Source organism: Macrotis lagotis, chromosome 4 (assembly GCF_037893015.1).
Source record: "Macrotis lagotis isolate mMagLag1 chromosome 4, bilby.v1.9.chrom.fasta, whole genome shotgun sequence".
Taxonomy (NCBI): domain Eukaryota; kingdom Metazoa; phylum Chordata; class Mammalia; order Peramelemorphia; family Peramelidae; genus Macrotis; species Macrotis lagotis.
In genome coordinates this window covers 10,687,941-10,711,119 of record NC_133661.1, presented here as the reverse complement: position 1 = coordinate 10,711,119, position 23,179 = coordinate 10,687,941, and the positions used below count along the sequence as shown (strand labels likewise).

The window sequence follows — 23,179 nt, the reverse complement described above, 5'->3', positions numbered from 1 at the left end:
TATTTGGACCCTGAACAAATCAGTTGGCCTCCCTGAGCCTCAGTTTCCTCATCCTCAAAATGGAAAGCCACAGAGAAGGCACTTGTTGCCCTTAAAGTGGAATGGATGTCCTTCAGTGGAGAGTAGCAGGGTTAAATTTGGTTAAAAAGGAGGTTCCGTGCACCATCCTCCCCACCAGGTTAACCAGGAGGCCAAGGCCCCTCGGGCTGGACCCGGTAGGAAGGCAGCAGTAGCAGCAGGGCCAGCGCCATCAAAGGCGGGGAGGGGGCCGGGGCTCAGCCCTTCCTGCCCTCTGCTCTGAGGGGCAATCTCCTTTACTGCTGGGGCTGAACAAGGGGAGCCAGCAGGTCTTTACCTCCCCTTTGATTGTCCCATTGCCTTGGAAGAAGCCCATCTGTCCCTGTGCTCGTGGGCGTCCATCCGGCCTCATGCCATTCCCTCTCCTTTGACTGCTCTCATTGCCTCCCTCTATTTCCCCCTCCCCGGTGTCTCAGAGCTCTCTCATTTCTAAGCCTTAAATTAGAGGAAGGTTCCCCCCCCCCCCAACTTCCCTGGAGGCCTGACTGGATGCGAAGACTAGGAGGAGCTGTGGGCGCCTGGGTTAGTGGAGCCACCCATCCTCATGGCAGTTCTCCGTTCAGCAAACATTCACTAATCACTCGCTGGGTCTTAGGGCACCTAGGTGAGAATTCGGGCTGACCAACGTTTATTAATCACCTACTGTTGTTCCAGGTTCCAGATAGAAGGAATGGAGCCACCCCTGCTCTGAGGACTTGTGTTACAATCATATATAGCATAAATACAAAGTGGGGGAACACGACTGTGGAGGGGAAGAGGGGGTGAGGTAGCGCCAAGAGGGAGCAGCACAAAGGCCTTGGTCTCTCTCTCAGGGGCTTCCCTCAGGGTCGCAGGGCAGGCCATGACTCTCTGGCCTCAGTTTCTCCTTTAGAAACCAAGCAACGTGAGCTGGATGATTCCCAGGTCCTCTCTTATTGCAGAACCAGTGAGGCCCCATGCTTTGTAGGTTCAGAAGAGCTCACCTGAGAGACCACCCTGTCAGAATTTTTTAGTTTTGTTTCACGATCATTTCCATATCCCCACCCCCCGGACTTGAGCCCTTCCTCCTAAAAAAGAAAAGCAGCTAAAACAGCTACACCAGAAAGCTCACCCAGTCATCAGAGAGCTTCCTCATTGGATTCCCCAGTAATCCTTCATCTTTCTACCAGGAGAAGGGACAGTGTTTCTGCATAGGTTTTTTTGAAAGGTTTGAAAAAGATTTTATTCTAAATTTAACCACCAAATCCCACAGGCATTTCCTTGTACATTTTAGATGAGAAAAAAGGATTGTTTAGGAACTGGGGCTGTTTTAGAGAGTCTGCTTTTCTTTTACAATGTGTAATCAATTCATTATGTAACTTTCTTATTTATTTCTTTGTTTGGCAAGGCAGTGGGGTTAAGTGACTTGCCCAAGGCCACACAGCTAGGTCATTATTAAGTGTCTGAGGCAGGATTTGAACTCAGGTCCTCCTGACTCCAGGGCCGGGGCTCTATCCATTGCACCACCTAGCTAGCTGCCCATTCTGTAACTATCCATCTGAGCTTCACATCTATGAGTGTTTTTGGTCTTTTTATTTGTTGTAAGCATTTTAAAAAATGCATCAGTGGCTTCTCTGTCCCTTCCCCCCTTGATCCTTTCCTTCTGCCTTCATTTTTATCCTCTCCTCCCCCTCCATCCTCCCCTCCCCTCCCTCCCTCCATCCATCCTCTCCTCCCCTCCCCTCCCTCCCTCCATCCATCCTCTCCTCCCCTCCCCCTCCCTCCATCCTCTCTTCCCTTCTCCATCTCCTCCCCTCCCTCCATCCTCTCCTCCCCTCCCCTCCCTCCCTCCTCCCCTCCCCTCCCTCCCTCCCTCCATCCTCTCCTCCCCTCCCCTCCCTCCCTCCATCCTCCCCTCCCCTCCCCCTCCCTCCATCCTCTCTTCCCTTCTCCATCTCCTCCCCTCCCTCCATCCTCCCCTCCCCTCCCCCTCCCTCCATCCTCTCTTCCCTTCTCCATCTCCTCCCCCTCCCTCCATCCTCTCCTTCCCTCCCCCTCCCTTCATCCTCTCCTCCCTTCTCCATCTCTTCTCTTCCCCTCCCCTCTTCATGCTTTCCTCCCCCTCCCCCTTCATTGTCTCTTCCCCTTTCTCCCCTGCTTTGGTTCCTTCTGCACAGGAGTCTGCCCCACAACCTGAGAGGGAGGTACTGGGAGTCAGCCTTGGCCTTGCAGAAAGTGCTGCAGGGGGTGATTTGGTGTCTGGGGGACCGTGATTTGTACCCTTTGGGCCTCTGTCTAGCCGTGTGATTTACAAATGGCCTAGAGAGGGGCTGTGACCTCAGGTCAGACAATCGTTGCCGATTACCATTCCCAAACTTGGCATTATTTGGCTTCCCCTGCGCTTGGCATGCCCCCCTTACCCCTTAGGAGTCAGCCCATGTGCTTCGTCCTGTCCCAGGTTCCTCCTGGGCCCCTCCCTTCTCCCCCAGCCACTTCAGAGTTGCTCTATGTCCACACCACCAGTTGCATCCCACCTCCTTTTCTGTGTTGTCTTATTAGAAAGGAAGCTTCTTGAGGGCCTTTCTGTAAGTTGTGCTCCCAGGACTTATTAAAGTAACCCTACTGGGCTGATTAGTTAGAGTTAGTCCAGCTCCTGCCCCCGTTTGACATGTGTGGAAACTGAGGCACAGAGAGGGTCATTGATTCAGCCAAAGTCACACAGCTAGTAAGAGGCAGGATTCTAACTGAGCTCCTCCTCCTGCCCCTATATTCACTGGGGGGGGGGGGCAGAGAACATGGACCCAGAGGAATAAATACAAGGAAATTTGAGGGAAGAATCATTGGGGGGAGGGGAGGAGGGGAGGACTATGGGGCAGAGATCGGAGGAAGGAACACCTGGCTTGAACCTTGAAAGAAGAGGATTCAAGCTATTCTGAGGATTGGGGTGGGGGATGGGGAATAAACTAAGGAACACAAGTGGCTATTGTGGAAAGTAAGCAGAGCCTTCCTGGGCCTCAGCAGCCAAGTGCTGGACAGCTCTGGGGGGGCTTGTAGGATGGATGGCCTCTGAGTGGCCGAAGCACCGTCCAGACCAACAGTCAAGCTCCAGCACAAGCTTTCTGCCTCCCAAGTTCTGGAGCCAGACCCAGGAACTTTGTCCTTTGAATTATTTTGATGACTGAATTCCAGGAGAATTGGGTTTCCTTTGAAATCCTACACATTTTATTTTTATTCATTTAAAAAGCTTCTGTGGTGGGGAGGCTAGGTGGCACAGTGGATAAAGCACCAGCCCTGGAGTCAGGAGGACCTGGGTTCAAATCCGGTCTCAGACACTTCATAATGACCTAGCTGTGTGGCCTTGGGCAAGCCACTTAACCCCATTACCTTGCAAATACCTAAAAAAAAAAAAAACCCTGTGGAATGGCCCATAGATTTCACCAGTTTGCCAGGGAGCCTGTGGTACCCAAAAGTATTAAAGAAGTCCTGGGCTTGTCCCACTTCTTTATCTTACAGAAAAGGAAACTGAGGGCCAGGGGGTAGTGCCCACCCCCACCCCCCATGCCCCTATCACCCAAGATTCTAAGTCCCAGGGCCAAAGTTTGCGTTTAAGCCCCAGACTTCAGCTCTGTGGTCCTTGGTGATGGAGGGGGACCATGACGGGACTTGCTCCATGAGATTCTAAAAGATCTCTGTGGGGAATACACTCTGGTCATGGGGGGGTGACTCTGCACCTGTAGAGTATGCCTGTCCCTACCTCCTCCTTCCCTCCTCTCCTTTCTATTTCTCCTCTCTTCTCTTCACCTCTTCTCTCTCTCTCTCCTTTCCCTTTCCTTCCCTCCCCCTTTCTCTTTCTCTTCCTCTCCCTGCTCCCCTTCCCCCCATCCTAGCCTCAGCATCCTGAGAGTAGGGACCACAAGCTGGTGCCATCCCTCCCTGCTCATCTATCTGTTGATAAAAATGTCTTCCTAACTTATTGAAATGAGGAACGTGGCTACATATCTGGCCCTGGCAAGTTGGGTGATGTGGCCCAGAAGAGCTAAAAGGTTGGATGCCCTGTTGTAAACCAGTGTGGTGCTGATTGTTATTATTATTGGTATTCTGTGGCATGCTGGGATTGAACTGTTTCTCTGGTTCCATCTCACCGACTAAGCTTGACTCTTCCACAGTCTCCCTCTTTGACATGGAGAACAGAATTTCCTGCTATTTTGTATTTGTGTGTGTGTGTGTGTGTGTGTGCCCTCCCTGCCCAGGGTCTGTTACTTAATCTAAAGATGGGGCATCGATAGCTTGCCACTATGGGACTGAAACCCCCTTCTTCTGTCCCACGCTTTCTCCCAAGTTCTGAGAGAGTTGGGGAGGCCCAGACCCAGGGAAGGCCCTGATGAGGATGCTCCTTGGAGGGGACACTGCCCCACCTGGTTCTGGAGTTTAGCAATGAGAGCCCAGCCCTGGACCGATGCTTTCTAGGCCTGGGGCTGGTATCTCAGTGCCTAGAGGTGGTGGGAGGAGCACTAGGCACAGGACCCACTCTCTTCATTTCTCTGTGCCTCAGTTTCCCCACCTGCAAAATGGACAGAATGATCTCTACTATTCTGGTCCTAGGACTATTTCAGGAAAACAAAGGCCCAGGTATTTCGGTTATTCGATGTATCTGGGATTTCCCTTTAGTAATTCAGCAAACAGCCCATCTCTGACTTCTCACCCTTTCCAGTTCTTATCCCTCCCCTCCCATAAATTCCCTGCAGAGGCCAAATGCTATCCCAGAATGAACCAAAACCACTAAAACAAACAAACAAACAATAAGTGAGGGGATTAGGAGGGACCTGGACCTATCTTTAATGGAAAAATATTTCTTCACCTGTGGAATTCCATATAAATAACGAGTATCTAAATCTTCTGATTTAGAGCTGGGAAAGATCCAGCAGCCAGCTATGGAGGTCAACCCCTCATTTTCCACCTTAAGAAAGTGAGGTCTAATCCCTCAAGCAGTTGGAAAACATTTATGAAGCACCAGTTAGGGACCATGGGCTCAAAGATGGTGTCTGCCCTTGAGGGGCTTCCTTTCCCAGAGAGGGGCTTTCCTTGAAAAGCAGAGCACCAGCCTGGGCCCCTCATCAGCCAAGCCCCAACCAGTTGGTAGAGGGTCCCCAGGAGAGGAGCCTCCCCTTCCCTCCCCTCCCCCTTGACAAAGAGAGTTTCTCATTTCAGCAGAGACACATGGGGAGTCCCCAGGGGTTTATTTTTTTTTAATGACTTAGTAAAAACGTAATCTGGGTAAATTCCTCCATAGAGTTTGGGAGTTTCCATGATCCATGATCTTTGAATTTCTGGGTCTCCCTTTGTCTTCCAGAAATCACAGGGAGTAACAGAAAGACCTCGTGAGTCCACAGGCATTGCTAGATGCATGTTCTGTGCACCAAGAGCTTTACAAATGTGATCTCCTTTCATTTTCCCGCCGCCTGGGGAGGGAGGTGCCGTTACCATTCCCTCGGTACAGTTGAAGAAATGGGCAAACAAGTTGCACACCTCACCCAGAGTCACACAGCAGGAAGTCTCCAGGCTGGATTTGAATTCAGGTCTTCCAGAAAGAAAGAAGCAAGCAAACTAATAAGTGAATGAATGAATGAATGAAAAACAGATTTGAACTGAACTGTGTACCATATTCCTTCATCTCTTTTCCCTTATACACCAAATCAGAGTTGAAGTTGATTTTTAATCTCTACTGAACCCAATAGGATACAGGCCATCCCCAGGGAAGGCAATGTTTCATTTTTTTATAACTCTTTTCCCAGAACAAGCACACTGCCTTGATATACAGAAGGCACCCCATAAATGCTTGTCCATTGGTTGGTTCACCTGTGATCTTGCTGACCCTTGATGACTCACAGCCTCTCTTGGCCTTCTCTTCAGTCCAGTCTTTATCCTTGGAGGTCCACCTAGGGCCAGCCTTCGGGATGAATGTCAGTGGAATCCCAATGGAACCCTTGGCTGGTCAGTGATAGTGATAGATGGTTGTCCCCCCCCCCCCCAAAGAGTCTTGATTTTTCCCTATCAGACCTCACTCTGCTTCTGCTGCCATGTTTCCATTTCCCCATATTTGCCCTTTGCCTTATAATCTTGCCAGTGGTCTTTGTTCAAAGTGAGAAAATCCAGCTGCTTTGCCTATGAGGTAAACTCAGGAGACTGTAAATACCGGAACCTGCACACTGTTCTTTTTCCTTTAAAGTGATTTTGTTCAGTGTTGTAACACAATAAAAACTGGTGGAACTGGAGCGATAAGAGCCTGCCCCTTTGTGGGGGGTCCACATAAGTTAATGTTTTTCCCTCTTATTTCTATTTTTGGCCTTTCTTTCATTTATTGCACAATTCCAGGTGTGGTGTAGGCCTTAGTAAATGACAATTGGACTGGAATGGACTGGCTCTCTGGGAGGGGGGAGGGAAGGATACTGGGAAAAGGGGGAAGAGATACTAAAAATACATCAGTAAGAACTTATTTTTTTAAAAAAAATTATTCCAAGGGGCAGCTAGGTGGCACAGTGGATAGAGCACCAGCCCTGGAGGCAGGAGTACCTGAGTTCAAATCCGACCTCAGACACTTAATAATTACCTAGCTGTGTGGCCTTGGGCAAGCCACTTAACCCCATTGCCTCTCAAAAAACTAAAAAACTAAAAAAAATATTACGTTTATATCTTCTTTAAATTTTATTTTATATTTAAATTTTTTCCCCTAGCTACGTGCAAAAACAAATTTGAACATTTTCTTCCCAAACCTTGAGTTCCAAATTCTCCCCCTTCCTCCCACCCCAAAACTAGTTACTCAGGGTAGGTTAAAAACGTGTAGCCATGAAAAGCATCACTACAATAGTCATGTTGTAAAAGGAAACATAACCCCCCCCCCCCCATAGACATACAGACATATAGAGAATGAGAAATCTCTCAGGAAAAATAAAGTGAAGGGAACAGAATATGCTACAGTCTGTATTGAGACCCCATCAGCAGAGCCATCGTTCTTCGCCTTTTAGAAAGAGGCTGAAGGTCCAGATGCTCTCCAAGCCCTCCCCAGCCCCTCATAGTTGGGGATGCCCCTTCTCTGCATTCTTCTCTTTCTTAGACTGAACTTGAAATAATAATCACAAGAGCAAATATGATTTCATTTGATCTTCACAACATCCTTGGGAGGTGGGTGTTATTCTTTGTCCCATTTTCCAACTGAGGAAACTGAGGCAGGCAGAGGTAAAATGATTTGCCCAGGATCACCAGCTAGGAAGTGTCTGCAGGTGGATTTGGATTGCAGTTTTCCTGACTCCAGATCCAGGGCTGTGGTCTGTGCACCCCTTCTCCATCATAAGTGACGTTCTTTAGATGGAAGCTCTCTCTGTCCCTAACATTAGGAGGCAGTGGGACAGAGTAGTAAAACAAAGCAAAACAAATAACAACTCCCCCCCCAAAAAAAATACTTGGGCTCCTCTCCCAGGTGCCTTGCTTACTCTGTATGACCTTGGGCCCCAAGAAGGTCCACTTAGGGCCAATTCCCAAATTTCCAGAGGCCTTAGTTTCCCCATCTGTGAAATTTGGGAATTAAACTGGGGGTTTGGGGTGCCCCCAGACCAGGGCATTGGCCAGCTAGGGCCTTTTCCTTTTGAGTCAGTCTAGTTGGTCTGCCCTCCTGGTGAGCAGGAGGGCCGTTAAGTGTGCCCAAGGTCACTGAGGATGTCTAATGATTGTCCTCACACTTTACCTGGTATGGAACAATAATGAGGGTTTTTTCATTATTTTCGGGTGAGCGATCCTGGCAGATGCTGACAGCCAGCAGATGTGTAAAGTGCAAGGTGATTTGTAAGGGGCCGGCTCATCTGACGCACTGTAATTGCATGGGGGGACACTGTCACTCAGAGTCTTGTCCTGCTCTGGCAGAAGAAGGTAAAGGTCAGTTCAAAGAAAGACGCGAAATGAAAAACAGATTTTCTGCCATTCCGTCCTGACAGCTTTGGGATCCATGTTGGACCGGGCATCTCCACCAGTCTGGTACTTGCCCGGGCTGAGTGGGTGCTGGGGGATTTGGGTCATCTGTCATCCAGCCAGTGGCTCCAGAGGAGATGCCCCCGGAGCCTTCCTGTCTTTAGAGACTTATGTCCTTTGGGGAAATGGTGTGGAAGAAGGGCTGGCTTCCACCTGGCCCTCAGTCTCTTCTGTGAAATGGGCTTACTTATGTTGGAGCTACGTCCCCCAATGGACTTGTTGGGAACTTTATCACCTCTAATGTTCTGTAATGGTGAGCGCCTTGTGCTATTGTTGGGACTGGAGTTTCCCAGACATGCAAAAGAGAGTTCTTTCTCATCGGTGTTAAAAATAGGACATTGACTGCCCTAGCTGGGAAGAAGTCTTCCTCCTCCCTCCCTCTCTTCCTTCCTTCCTTCCTTCCTTCCTTCCTTCTTTTTTTTTTTTTTTAGATTTTTGTTTTTGCAAGGCAAGTGGGGTTAAGTGGCTTGCCCAAGGCCACACAGCTAGGTAATCATTAAGTGTCTGAGACTAGATTTGAATCCAGGTACTCCTGACTCCAAGGCTGGTGCTTAATCCACTACGCCACCTAGCCGCCCCTCTTCCTTCCTTCCTTCCTTCCTTCCTTCCTTCCTTCCTTCCTTCCTTCCTTCCTTCCTTCCTTCCTCCCTCCCCCTCCCTCCCTCCCTCCCTCCCTCTCTTCCTTTTTTTCTTCTTCTCCTTCTCCTCCTGCTCCTCCTCCTTCTTCTCTTCTCTCCTCCCCTCCCCTCCCCTCCCCTCTCTCTCTTTCTTTCCCTCCCTCCTTCCCTCCTTTCATTATTTTTCTTTCATAAATTTGTAGGGTCCTTCACCAGCTGAAAACAAAAAACCAACCAGTGGCCACATCTCAGGCCCAGCTCAGTTGTGAAATCCTGCTAAAGTGTCTTGGCCATTCATAGCTTGTTTGTTTTGAGTGTCAAAAGTATAGCTTTCTATCTTCCTAAGAGGCAGCAGGCTATGGAGAGAGGGATGGATTTCTAGTCCTGGGACCCGAAGTTCAAATATCAGCCCTGCCACAAGCCATCTCTGTGACCTTGGGCAAAGCCAGTGACTGCTCTGGACCTTAGTTTCTTCATTTGTGGAATGAGATGGCTGGTCTTGACGCCCTCTGAGGTCCGTCAGTCTATGCCGTGTGACTGATTTCATTGTCATCTTCCTATTCCATTCTTTTACTTGTTTTCACAGCCTGGATTTCAAACCTGTTTTGCATAGGGCCACATAGTTTAATCTTCAAAGTTATTTTAAAGGTGAATTTAACCCCTCTTTAGTGGCCATTTAGTAACTTTCCTTCCTGGACTGTTAAGAGAGAGAGTAGAATGTAGACAAGGGCTTGATCCCAAAAGCCATAAACAAAACAGGAGAGAATTCCCTCAAAGGTAAAAGGAGAGACTTCAATTTTTTTCCATAAACAACAAAGTTATAGTCATCCACAAAAATAATTAGTTAAATAAACATCCAAAAGTAAAGGTAAAATCTTACCTAAAATATTTCACCTTTATTGAGTAGAACCAACAAATTAACAGATGGAAAGATTTTTTCTTTAAAGTATTTTTAAAGAAAACATTTTTGTTTAAAAAAATAATAATAATAATGTTATCTGCCCTTTCCCCCCATTTTTCATCCAGCTTTTTTTCACTATTCTGGCTTTTTCTCTTTATGGAGTCAGCAGGTCAGTGGTTGGCAAGATCCGACTGGTTCTGCTCATTTGCTCTCTGTCAACTCCTGATTGGTATTTCTGTATTTCCTTGTGATACAAAATTCTTCTGGTCTTGACGCAACCTTGGAGAATATCAGAAAGGCTTCTCAGAGAAGATGGTATTTGTTTCCTGGATAAATGGAGATGAGCAGATATTACTTTAAAGGGACCGAAGCCACAGTCTGCCACATTGTCTCATCAGAAAACCATTGGTGAGACAGTGGCATAGTGGATAGGGCATTGGACCTGGACTCAGAAAGACCTGGGTTCAAATGTTACTTCAAACAATAGCAGGCAAGTCATCGGACCTCTGCCTCCATTTCTTTATAAAACAAGGAAAATGCATTCATCAGCCTTTAAGAACCCTTTTAACTTTTAAATCCTGTGACTCTGCCAAGTCAAGGTTCCTTGACTCGTGGGGAGGGACAGTATTCTCTCGTGTAATTAAGGCTGAAAATAAGGAGACTGTTTAAATGGACTGAGCTATATGAAAAGAGAGAAACCAAGCTGATTCCCCTGGGGAATGTTGTCTCCCATTTCCTCCCCTGCTTCAGGAATGAATTCTAGGTCTCTAACTCATCCTGTATCTCAATCAGTACCTGTGATACCTGCTATCCTCTTTATTTACATCCATGCCATCATCCTCTCTCCCCCAAACCCCTATCGACAATGATTTTGTGTGAATCATGTGTCACTGTCTTCAAAGAAGCCGAGAAGCCTGGGCCCCCAGAGGCGTCCTTCATTCAGTTGTTCCAAACCTTCCTTTATTTCCTTCATCTACAATTGAAGTTGTGTTTGAAATAACAGATGGGGGGCACTATCATCTCATTGTCATACCGATTGTTCATTGTTCTGAGAAGGGCACATCATAATTCATTAGTGATAATTATTCCCTGGACGCTGCCTGTACTTCGTCACCCAACTGCTTCATTAACTTGGGAGCGGGTCTCCTGTTCTGGCGGCTCCGATTGATGAAGATATATTTAGAATGTACAAGTGGATGCTATTAGTTACAATATATTAACTGCCTAATTTAAAATAAAAAAGGCGATCTTTATGAAGGGCAATTAACCACTAAGTGTAATTGATAATTCATATACCTGTGATTAGGAAAGACAAATAATCAGAAAGAAATGAATGACCAATGTTATTGGAGAAGACATTGCCAGCCCCTTCAAGAGTGTTGGCTGTGTGGTCATTGGCTGACACCAATCTTTTATGGAATCCTATCTGTCATTAGGAAGGATCTTTGACTTAGTTGGGAGTTTGCTTTTTCCTCCCAACTTTTAGAAAACATTCATTATTTTGATCAAATGAAATCATGTCAGCACAGTGTCTGACACCCATATAGACATTAGCTATTATTATTCCTATTTAAATGATCTCATTGTTTAAAGAATTTTTTTAAAATGTGACCTTTGTTTATAGTTTTGTGTGTGTATGTGTGGTGTGTGCTTTCTAGAGTCAGACTCTGGAGATGCAGAAATAGAAAAAATCCCATTCATCCCAATAACTCACATTTCTCTAACAATTTGTGGGTGATAAAGGTCTTTGTGTTTAGCTCTGGGTGTCACATTTTAGGCAGGATCTTGACAAGTTGGAGACAAAGGAAATCAGGTTAGAGCAGGTCTTGGGTTCAAATCCTTTGAGAATCATTTGAAGGGGCTGGGGTGCTTTGGTCTGGAGAAGGCTCGTTAAAGACATGCTTGGTGCTCTCAGGTAGACAAAGGCCTTGCCAGTAGGAATTAGATTCCTCCAATTGACCTATGAAGGGGAGGGCTGTTGAGTGAAGCTGTAGGAGAGCAGAATTAGCTCCAGTTTAAGGGAATGGGCTCTCTGAGGGAGCTCCTCTCCACTGAGCACCTTCAGCCAAAGAATGAGTGGCCCCTGTCTTGGGCATCTGTTTGTCCAGTGGTCCTTTATTGACTCATGGACCTCTGACTGTGCGGTAAAGCCTCAGACCCTCCTCACAGTCATGGTTTTAAATAATTAGAGAAAACACAAACTTTTATTTAGAAGTTAATGAAAATAAAGATGTGAAACTTTCCCATCCAGGACCCCTTGAAACCTATCCACAGATCCTTTGGTAGTCTATGGGTCCCAAGTTAAGAATACTTTTTTATTTTTTGATTATATTTTATTTTGTTATTTACATGTTATGGAACTTTTTCAATGTTCATTCACTTGCATATTTACAAGTTGCACATTTTTCTGCTTACCCTCCCTTCCCACCCCCCTCCCTTTGGCAACAAACAGTCTGGCAAAAGTTGTCCATGTACTTTTGTGTTTAACATATTTACACAGCACTCATTTTGGTGTGAGAAATCAGGACTCGGGGAAAAGAAAGAAAACCATGGGGAAGGAAGGAAAAACAAAAGAAGTTGTTTTTTTTAAAAAAGTTCATATAGTATTCATCCAGATTCCATGGTTTTGTTATTTTGTTTGGTTTTCCCCCTGTATGTGGATGGTGTTGTCCATACCAAGTCTCCCAGGGTTGTCCTTGATCTTTGAACTGCTTAGAGGAGCTGAGTCCATCATTATTGATCAACTCACAATATTGTTGTTAATGTGGACAATGTTCCCTTGTTTCAAGGACACTTTTTTAGAGGAAATTTTTGGTCATATTTGAATTGAATTAGATGGCCCCCATGGTTCTTTCCAACTCTGAGAGCCTTTGATTTTGTGATGTGCTTATAAAGCATGTCAGATTATCAGCATTTATTAAGTTCCTACTGCATGCTAAGCTCCGGGGATATAGCTATCTATTGACACTTGAAAATATGGAAGTAACTTAAAATGTTTTCCTTGTACTGGGATCTGTATCTCATATCCTTTTATTAAAATTCAGTTTTGCTTTATTTTCTGTTTTGAGTCTCCTCCCTTTCTCATCAGTTGAGAAAACCAGAAAGATAAAACTGTTTAAACATTTCTATAACCAAACAAAACAAATTCCTGCACTATCCATGTCCAAAAAAAAAAAAACAAACAAACTAGATTTCAATCTGTACTCTGAGGAGGCTATCAGCCATGAGTTTTCTGGAATTGTGGTTGGTCATTGTGTTGATGGAATTTCTTACTTCTTTCAGAGTTGTTTGTACAATGTTGTTGTTATTGTATGGTTCTGCTCTCTTTATATCAGTTTATAAAAACCTTCTTAGGTGTCTCTGAAACCATCCTGTTCATCATTTCTTTTGTTATTGTTGTTGTTACAAGGTAATGGGGTTAAGTGGCTTGCCCAAGGCCACACAACTAGGTCATTATTAAGTGTCTGAGGCTGGATTTGAACTCAGGTCCTCCTGACTCCAGGGCTGGTGCTCTATCCACTGAACAACCTAGCTGCCCCCATCATTTCTTAAAGAACATCGATATTGCATTACCACAACATGTTCAGTCATTGCCCAATTGATGGATACTCACCCCCTCAGTTCTCTGCTACCACAGAAAGGACTGACATAAAACTGGGTCCTTTTCTCCTTTCTTTGATCCTTTTAGCATATAGACTTTATGTGCTGGGTCAAGCAGTAGTACAGTTTAATAGATCCAAGTTACTTTTACAAATAGTTGATGAGTTCATAGTTCACCAATAATGTAATAATGTGCCTATTTTCCCCTTAAGTTCCCTTGAATTCATCATTTTCCTTTTTTTAATCAACTTTACAAGTCAGATGAGTGTAACGTGGTTACTTCAGAATTGTCTTAATTTGTATTTCTCTAATTTTTAGAACATTTTTTCATACAGTTATTGATACCTTTTGTTTCCTCCTCTGAAAACTCTCTATTCATATCCTTTAATGATTTAATATTTGAAAAATGACTCTTATTCTTATAAGTTAGACTTTGTTCCTTTTATATATATAACCTTTATCAGAGAAACTTGCTACAAATATTTTCCCCCAATTTCTTGCTTCTCTTCTAACTTCAGCTTCTTTGGTTTTACTTGTGCAAAACATTTTAAATTTTATGTAATCAGAATTATCAAGTTTGCTAGCTCTTGTTTCATGATGAACTCCCCCTCTATCCAGTGATCTGATAGGTTATTCCTTCCATCCTCCTCCAACCTGTGGCCATCACCCTTAATATTCTAAGTCAGGAGCATATATGATCTTATTTTGATATTAGGTGTGTGATGCTGGTCTGTACCCAGTTTCTGCCAGACTTCAGTTTTCCCTACAGTTTTTGCCGGCTGGTGACTTCTTGCCTGATAGCTGGGATCTTTGAATTTATCAGATACTAGATTACTATGGTCTTTGAACTTCAACTGTTTGATTGATCATCCTCTCTCTTTCTTACCCAGTTTCAGGTTGTTTTGATGCTTATGACTGTAGTAATGGTTTGACATCTGAGACCTCTGAGGTCACCAAGACTACTTCTAACTTTTTTTTTTTTTTGTCATATCCTTTCTTTGGAGATAATATTGGAGCAAGTTTCATCCTAGGCCAGACTGAGCCCAGCTTTTAAATTAGTGACTCCAGAACCATAAGACTTCAAAGTAATGAGGATAAATCAGATATATACATATCCATACATATATGTGGAACCTCAGCATTCATGTGATCTTAGAATTAGAGCTGAAATGGAACTTGGAAGCCAATTCTCATTTGACAGATGAGGAAATTGAGGTCCAGTATGCCTCGCCAAATATCACGCAGATGTGAGGGGTGCAGTTTATGTCAGGAAGCTTATGTCATAAGTGAAGTTTCACAGCGGTGCCTTGGGGGAGATTGTTCTGTAGCTAACGAAGCTCAGCCAGTCAACAAGTATTGATTAAGTGATTACTGTGTCCCAATACCTTGGCTAAGTGCTGAGCTCCAAAGAAAGGACAGGTCCCGCCCTCCAGGAGTTCACCTTTTTTTTTCCTAGTTAATATTTTATTTTTCCCCAATTACATGCAAAGATAGTTTTATTTCTTTTTTTTTTTTTAGATTTTTTTCAAGGCAATGGGGTTAAGTGGCTTGCCCAAGGCCACACAGCTAGGTAATTAGGGGCACCTAGCCGGCACTGATAGTTTTATTTTTATAAGATTTTGAGTTCTATACTTCCCTCCCCTGTCCCTCCTTTCCCCCTTCCACTGACAATGAGCAGTCTCATAGAGGTTATACACATACAGTCCTGCAAAGCATATTTCCATTAGTCGTGTTGTAAAAGAAGAATCAGAACTAAAAGGGGAAAGCACAAGCAAAAGTCAAATTTACAAAAGTTAAAATAGTAAGACTCCCTAGTTCTTTCTCTGACTGTGGATGGGATTTTCCAGTATGATTGTCTTGGATCACCAGACCACCGAGCAGAACCAAGACCAACATATTGATCATGTGCGCTGTGTGGCGTGTTCCGTGGTCTCCTGGTCCCGCTCGCTCCACTCAGCATCAGTTCACATCAGTCTTTGCAGGTTTTTCCAAACTTCCCCTGCTGGTCATCTCTCCTAGCACAATAGTATTTCATTTCCTTTATAGACCACAACTTTTCAGCTGCTCCCCAATCAATGGGCATCCCCTCAGATTCCAATTCTTGCCACCACAAAAAGAGCTGCTATCAATATTTTTGTAGATGTGGGTACTTTCTATTTTTGATGATCTCTCTGGGTACAGACCTGACTGTGGTGTTACTGGGTCAAAGGGGATGCTCAGCTTTAGAACCCCTTGGGAAAAGTTCCAATTTGCCAGGATGCACAAAGATTTCTTAGGGAAGTGGAGGAACCGATTGAACCCCGAGACTCCAGAGGCTCTTCTACTGGGTTCTGCCCACCACTCCCAACTGTAGTTAAGTGTATATGTAAAAAGTTAGTGGCAGATCCTTCTAGGTTTAGCCTTCCTTCATCTGGTGTCTCCCTGTTCTTATACCTTTCCAAAGGGATGGAGCCGGTGGTCTTCTGATGTCCCTCCTCTGCTCTGATCTGTGATATCGTTTCACTAATTGGCCTTTAACTAACTCCATCCATAGCCCTTAACACACAGTAGGCCTTTAATCAGTGCTTATTGATGGGCCTTGTGTCTCAGACTGCTCTAGGGCCAGGAGGCTCGAGGTAGAGATTGCTGCTGGACCACAGGGGACATTTCCACTAGCTGGACCTTGAGTTTCTCACCCTCTGCCCAATTTCACAATAGGATCAAGCAGTCAGGCCTGAAGCTGCGATTCTGCACGAATGAATCCCAGAAGTCTCGGGACAAGTTTGTGGGGTTGCTTCAGCGTTTGGGGTTTGACATCTTAGTGAATGAAGTCACATCTCCTGCCCCAGCAGCTTGCCGGATTCTGAAGGAGCGAGGCCTGCGGCCCTACCTGCTTGTTCATGATGGTAAGGTGGTCTCACTCCCGTAAACCTGAGGAAGTTCATTTGGAGAGGGTGGATTTGTTCTGGCGGTCCAGATTTCAGTCCCCTGGGATGCCTGGGTGTGTCACCAGCCCATAGAAGTGGTTTCTGGAGGTCCTTTGGAGACACCTAGAAATGAATCCTCTTGGATGAGGCTCTGCAGGGATCTGCGTTGGGTTTGGGGTTGGCTGAAGGAAATCTCTCCAATTCAGTACTTTGATTTCACTTAATTTTATCTTTCTTTCAACTTTTCTGTCCATCCATCTGTCTGTCTTGTCTCTTCTTCCATACACCTGTTAACTTTCTCTCTATTAACTATCCATCCATCCATCCATCCAAGGACCACAAGGATTTACAAATGATCCCCTACAATAATGGGTTTGGGGAATTGTTCACATTCTCCCTTTTCTTACTAGCTGGATGACTAGCATTTAACCCTTTTTTACCTCAATTTTCTCACCTGTAATCAGGTCAATGGCAGCACTTGCCTGGCAGGGTGATTGTGAGGATCCAGTGAGTCTGTAAAGTTCTTAGTCTGGTTGTAGTGTTGTAGGCACTAGGTCCATGGGAGTTCTTGGTGAAGTCAATGACCATGGGTTGAGGTGGGGTGGCTGGCCTCGGGAAGCACCTGAGCTGGAGCCTCATGGGATCCCAGAGCTGGCCGGGGGGAAGGGGAGAGAATAAACATTTATATAATACTGGACTTCTTTAAAAAAACAAAACCCCTTTATCTCCTTTGATCTTCCTGCCAAACCCTTCAGAGTAGGGGCTATTACCACCATTTTGCAAAGAAAGAAACAGAGGCTAAATGACTTGTACAGTAGCTGATGGAGGATCTGAACTCAGATCTTCCTAAATTGGGGTTTAGTGTTCTGTACTCTTCCCGCATCACCACTTGCCCTCTGGGCTTAAGGGATCTCAGAGGCCCCTTCATCTGCCTCCTGCAATTTATAGATGAAAAAATTGCAGCCCAGGATCATACAAAATAAGGACACGAGACAGGGTTTGAACCCAAACCCTTTGACTCTCAAGACAAATCTCTTTCTATTATTCCTTGAATTGAAGGTGATTTATAAAGAGGTCACTGGTAAATGCTGAAAAGAGAAAAATGATTTTCCGTATAAAATTTAAAAAAAGGAATTCATTTAAATTTTTTCCCCGGTGGCCAGTAATATATAAATCATGAATTATATTTTTGAATGCAGAGGAAAAAAATTCCCCATCTCCGAATTTCGGTTCTGTGGGAGGACATTTTCTTGTGTTCAGACATTAGAGTGCTATCACAACAAAGGGCTTTGGTAACGTTTGGCCATTTAGGGAGGATAGTTTTATTTTTTCTTTTCTTGAGAAAAGCAAACAGAACAGGGTTACCCTGTCTTCTGCATATTTTAAGAGAATGACATTTAGCAGAGCTTGAGAATTCCAAATAATGTTCTGCCTCATCCATGGCTCCTGCCCAGCCCCCCAAGCTTCTTACTTGCCTCTGTTTTCATCTTAAAATAGCTTGTGCAGCCCCAGAAAGTCTTTCCTGGGCTATCCCAGAGCTGGCTCTTAGATGGAGACAAGAGGCACTAATGGAAGGGTCTGAATAGCTCATTAACAACCCTTCCATCCAATTAGGAGAGGCCATTCTTTAGCCCCTAGTTTATTGAAAGCCCTTCCTTGGTAATGCAAGTGCTGGTTGAATGTAGTTCCCCAAGGAAAGATGGGGGTTGATTTCTCAAAAAGGAAGAGAGGAAGGTCTCCCAAGTATTTAATAAAAACGATTCATTAATGTTTTACTAATAGGATATTATTCCTTGCATAATAATAATTAATAAGATAAATATTTAGTGAAGTATTTGCCCAGTATATTACAATGTGTTGTCCATATTTTACAAGAAAAGTGTTTGAGACAAGACAGTGGCCCTTTTTGGATGGGGGTCTCAGGAAAGGAGAAGGGTTCATTTTCATACAAAGTGCTTTGCCAGTGACCTTTGGTTTTTCAGGGTCTATTGATCAGCGTTTGGGGTTTGTTTTGTTTGGGAACCACTCTTTGCTTCAGCCACAAATGTTGATGACTCAGTCCTCTTGGACTATTGGAACTGCATGGAGAAGCCCAGGGTCATGGGCCAGGTTGGTTTCACCTGGGCTTTCACCAATCATCACATTGACCCTTTCATTATTGTGGTAGAGGGGAAGAGACATTCATAGAATTCAAAGGAAACTGCCTTCCCTCCTCAAAATATGAATCATAGACCCCCTAGCTCTATGGCAGGAGGGGAATTCAGAGGCCTTTCATTTTATACATCAGAAATCTGAGGTCCAGAGAGGGGAAGCTAGTTGTCCGAGGCCACATAGAGGCTCATAACTCTGGATAAAGAAAGGACATCAGAGGCTATGTCTGATTTTACAGAAGACATTGAGTTCTGGATAGTGCTGCTGTCTTTGTGTTTTTAAACTCATGCAGTGACAGCTACTGTGGGGAATCAGGAAATGAGTCTCTTTTTCTTATGTCAGCACCCTGGAAAACTCAGTTTCTCTCCTGTAAAATGGCCTACTAAGACTTGCCCCACTTCTCTTGCAAGGCCGTTGTGGGGGAAAGGCACCATAAGCTATGGGATGCTAAGTTATTTTTATTTAGATTTTTATCTGACAGTGCCAGCTCTTTTGAGTGTTCAAAACTGGATCTAGCACTCACTTCTCAAGACCTTGGGATCCCAACTCTGTCATCTCATGCCTTGGCTTGGTGTCCAGCCTTGTGTCATCTGAAGAATTTTTCAGCATATTGTCTTTCCAAGTCACTGATAGAAACAACCACAGATCCTGGGGCATTCCCCTGGAGACCTTCTTCCAGGTCAACCCAGACCCAGGCCTTGGCTCCTCTGGCGCTTTGCTCATTTTCCCAGCTCTGATTCCACGGAATTGTGTCCTCGTCCACCCTCAATCACTTCATCTATTCCCACTAAACTGCATTTACAACGATCCCCTGATTTATCAGCCAGGTAATCCAAAATGATCCATGCTGACTCTGGGATGGCTGCTTCCTTTTCTAGGTATTCCCTGGCTATCCCTATGCTGGGCTCTTGTCCTGTCATCTCAGAGCTTCTTTGAGAGTTGCACAACCCACCTGCTTCCATTCTCCACCATCTAATGAGGGGTCTTGACATTGGCTCCATCTTCACAACTTCTGGGTTTTTCATCTACCTCACCCTCTGCCCTCTCCTCTTGGGCATCAACCCCTGGGGGCCATTTTCTCCTGACTTTGCTCAAACCAAAGCCCATGGGGATCTGCTCTCCATCCATCATACAACCTAGGCATCAGTAAAGCTCCCCCAGTTCCAGAGGGCCTGCTCCCCACTCTCCTCTGCTCCTCACTCTCCTCTGCTCCCCAGGGCCTTTCCTCCAGTCTTCTTCCCCTTTGGCTTTTCTGGATCTCCTACACAGTCGTTTGCCTGCTGTCTCCTCCCTTAGAATGTAAGCCTTTTGAGGGCAGGGAGCTCAGTGTTTAGCATGGCATCTGTCCGTGCCTACTGAATGCTTGGTGATTGGCCACTGGTTTGCCCTTTCACTGTCCTTATTTTTCTAAATAAATCTCCCCTCCAAAAAGACCCTTCCTCATCCTCCTTCGTTGTGTTCACCAACCTGAGCTCACTCTGACCTTTATCACTTCAGATGTTCTTCTTTTAAAAAATTCTTATTTATTTTTAGCATTCTTTTTTTTAAATGTTGAGTTCTAAATTTTCTCCCTCCTGCCAGCTTTTCCCTTTCCCTTTGAGATGGCTAGTCATGTCGTGTCTGCCGCTCTACTTGCTGTCCATTGACTGGTCTCCCCTCGACACCCCCACCCCCCCAACCTGTGTGGCCCTGGCATTCACTGAACTTGACTGAGCCTCAGTTTCCTCACTGGGAAAGTATCAGTCATGATAAAATACAAAGGAGATAAAAGCATCCAGTGTCAGCAAATTTGAAGGGCCTCAAAGCTGTCTGTTGTTGGTGCAGAGAGTAAGCCAGGAGTCTCCATTCTGGGTTAGGGCCTGGGCTTTGCGGGAGCTGTTGGACAGTGACCATTGGAAGTTGCTGTCCTCCTCAGAAGGGCAGCACTCTGCCATGTACCAAGTGAAGGTGTCTGGCTGCCAGTTTGTCTGTATGGCTTTGCTTTTCCTATAATGTCTGGGGCCCTGAAATGAGAAGAAGGGGGTGCAATTGAAGCTGGCGATAGGTCAGTTGTGGCCCCTTCTCCAGACCAGCCCCTCTTCTCTGCTTCCAGATCTCCGCTCTGAATTCGACGGGATGGACACCTCGAATCCAAACTGCATCATCATCGCAGATGCAGCAGAGGGTTTTTCTTACCAAAATCTGAACAAGGCATTCCAAGTTCTCATCAACCTGGAAAATCCAGTGCTGATATCCCTGGGAAAAGGGTAAGTTGACTAAGAATTATTACTGAGAGGCAGCAAACAGGCCTCCAAGCCGGGAAGAGCCATGTTAAAATCTCACTTCTGACCCAGCTGGGCCAAGTCCCTTAATCTCTCTGTTCTCTAGACAACTCTGCTAGACTGCTTGGGGAAGAGGAGATGCTGCCCACACTGACAGTTCCTCTGCCATTTTAATCTCAGGTCAAGCCCCCTATCCTAATAAACATATAACCCCATACTTCTTTTATTTGTGATCAGGAATGGCCCCAGTGGGGAGAGAGGGGAAGACAGAGGTGGGGGAGAGATAGAGAAGGGGAGGGAGAGAGGAGAGAGACAGAGACAGAGACAGAGAGAGGAGTGACAGAGAGAGGGGAGAGAGAGAGAGAGAGAGAGAGAGAGAGCGAGCAAGTGCATCCCCATCATAACTCCTGTGATCCCTGACCCACAGTCTTCCATTGTGAGGACTCCAGGGCAGAGATTCTTGGGCTTCTGGGCTGAGTCAGTGGTAGAGGCACACTTTGGGGGGGTGTTGGGGTTGGGTCCAGGTCTCCGATTTTCTAAAGGTGTAGGGATCTCCTGCAGATTGGCTCTTCATCTGCCCCAGATGGTCTTAGGAAGTTCCCTAGGGCCTGGATGTTAAGGGACTTGTCCAAGGTCACACAGCTAGTGGGTGTTGGAGGCAGGTATCTAGCTTCTCTGACTCCAAGGGCAGGCTTCTGTCCTTCTTACCAATCTTCCACTCAGCTTGGACATACCATCACTGAGTTTTTGTTTTTTAATTAATTTCTAAATGATTTCTTTTATTACTTATATTGAGACTCTGCCCCTTCTGACCTCTCTTTCTGACCCATGGCGAGGGTTACAGGAGTCTTTTCCTTTCTTCGTATCGCCAGTGCTTGGCATTGAGTTGGACAGCTAGGAAGGACTTGATAAAAGCTTGTGGACTGACTGGCTGCCCCAGAGCGGCCTCTGTTGCCAAACTGGAAAGTTTGCCTTGGCTGTGAGTTTGGTGACTGACCACTGAGTGTCCTTGTTTAAGGACCAGCCTGGCTCAGCTTCAGCTTGGTTCTAACCATTCTAGAAGACCAACTACCGAGTCATTGGGGAGGGGATGGAGGGGGAGGAGGCCTCACCTTGGGAACGATTGCAGGGACCTCAGAGGCTGCATAGATCTTCTTCTGCCCTCTCCAGGATCCCATCTAGGGTACCTGGTTTCTACCTTAGGACATGGAGCGCATTACCAATCAGAGAGATACAGAGACCGAGAAAGGTAGAGAGGAGAGACAAAGACACAGAGAGAGAGCCCACTCCACACAGCCTACTCCCCAGTTCTAGTCTCAGCAAGTGTGTTGGGCTGAGGTCCCCCCCGGAGCTCTCCCCATGGGCCTCTGATCTGCTTGGTGGGAAATGGGATTGGCTTTAACCCTTGGAGTAGAGAACACAAGCATCATGGAATCTTACACAATCAAGACCACATACAAAGTTATTTTTCATCAAAAGCACCTTCTCCCCAAATACCCAAGGCCTAAAACACATGACTCTTAATCCTTAGGGCAGTGAGCACAGCACTGGGGGACTAGAGAGCCAGACTCTGGTCCAGCTCACAGCTTCCCAGCTGGGCAAAGGGAATGAAGAATCATAATTCCGATGACAGGTGAGGACCTGCATTTATTGAGAGCCTGAAGGTTTGAGAAGATATGACAGGTCTTCTTACTTGGTCTTTCTGCACCTTGGTTTCCTCCTCTGTAAAGTCTTTCTGCAGCACAGGATGATGTGGAAAGTGCGTCACAAGACCTTTTCATTATAGTCATAGGGCTTTCAGTGATCCCTTCTGTAACTCAGACAGGCAGGCTGCCTTTGTGTTTTATATATATTAGATTTGGCCTCCATTTCTCTGCTCCTCATACAAGATCAAGTCAGACAGGACTCTGAGGAGTCATCTGCTTCTGCATCTCTTAGCATAGGGAGGCAATGTTCCTGGGGAGCTGGTCTGGAGGTTGGGAAGACCTGAGGTCGAATTCTGCCTCAGACACGAACTGTGTGATGCTGGATGAGTCTCAGTTTCCTCATCTGGGTGATCATAATACCACTACCCCCAGTTGTGAGAATCAAATGAGATATTTGTAAATCCCTTGCAAACATCTGGGTGCTATTATCATTGTTATGATTTAACATTTGCTGAAGCTTATCTCCTTTTGGGGCTCACTATTGATTGGAAGTTGCTTCAAACTAGGGAAGAGAAACTGGCAAAGGTGGTATTGGGGTGGGGGATAGGGGGTTAGAAATCTTGTGCCCTGCTCGCGTGGCTGCCCTGGCCAGTCGGGCCACCTGCCCTCCAACATCCACAGCTCCCAGGCACCTTGGAGCGCCAGCCTCCTGGAGAGGGAGTGATTTACATTTAGCATCTGCTTGGGGCTGAGAGGGGGAATTGGCTTTGTAATTTCCTCTGTCACGCCACCGTCAAAAAATTAAGCTGTTTACGCCATAGACCATAGAAGGTTAATGGCTGTTTGGGGAAAGGTCAAGTGGTCATTTTAGAGAGAGGCTGTGCTGTATAATCGGAAACGGCAGAAGAATAAAGCATAAAATCACATCTGACTGCTCCCAGTCCCCTTGGCAGCTTGGATGGGCAGTCAGATGGCCAGACAGACAGACGGATGGGTGGGCAGACAGGTGGATGGACAGGCAGATGGCAGAGAGGCAGGAGGA

The 23,179-nt window shown here is 45.7% G+C and overlaps 1 protein-coding gene across 7 annotated transcripts in view; it reads left to right on the top strand.

Annotated features, from left to right (window-relative positions):
- Window positions 1–23,179, top strand: part of LHPP (phospholysine phosphohistidine inorganic pyrophosphate phosphatase) — a 182,407-nt gene that overhangs the window by 5,665 nt on the left and 153,563 nt on the right. For all 7 annotated transcript variants that reach the window (XR_012477673.1, XR_012477672.1, XM_074232225.1 and 4 more), the window contains exons 2-3: window positions 15,871–16,058; window positions 20,323–20,476. Coding sequence is in view for 5 of the 7 variants with exons in the window: in XM_074232225.1 (XP_074088326.1) it covers window positions 15,871–16,058; window positions 20,323–20,476 (342 nt within the window). In the remaining 2 variants the exon portion in view is untranslated. The remainder of the gene's footprint in view (window positions 1–15,870; window positions 16,059–20,322; window positions 20,477–23,179) is intronic.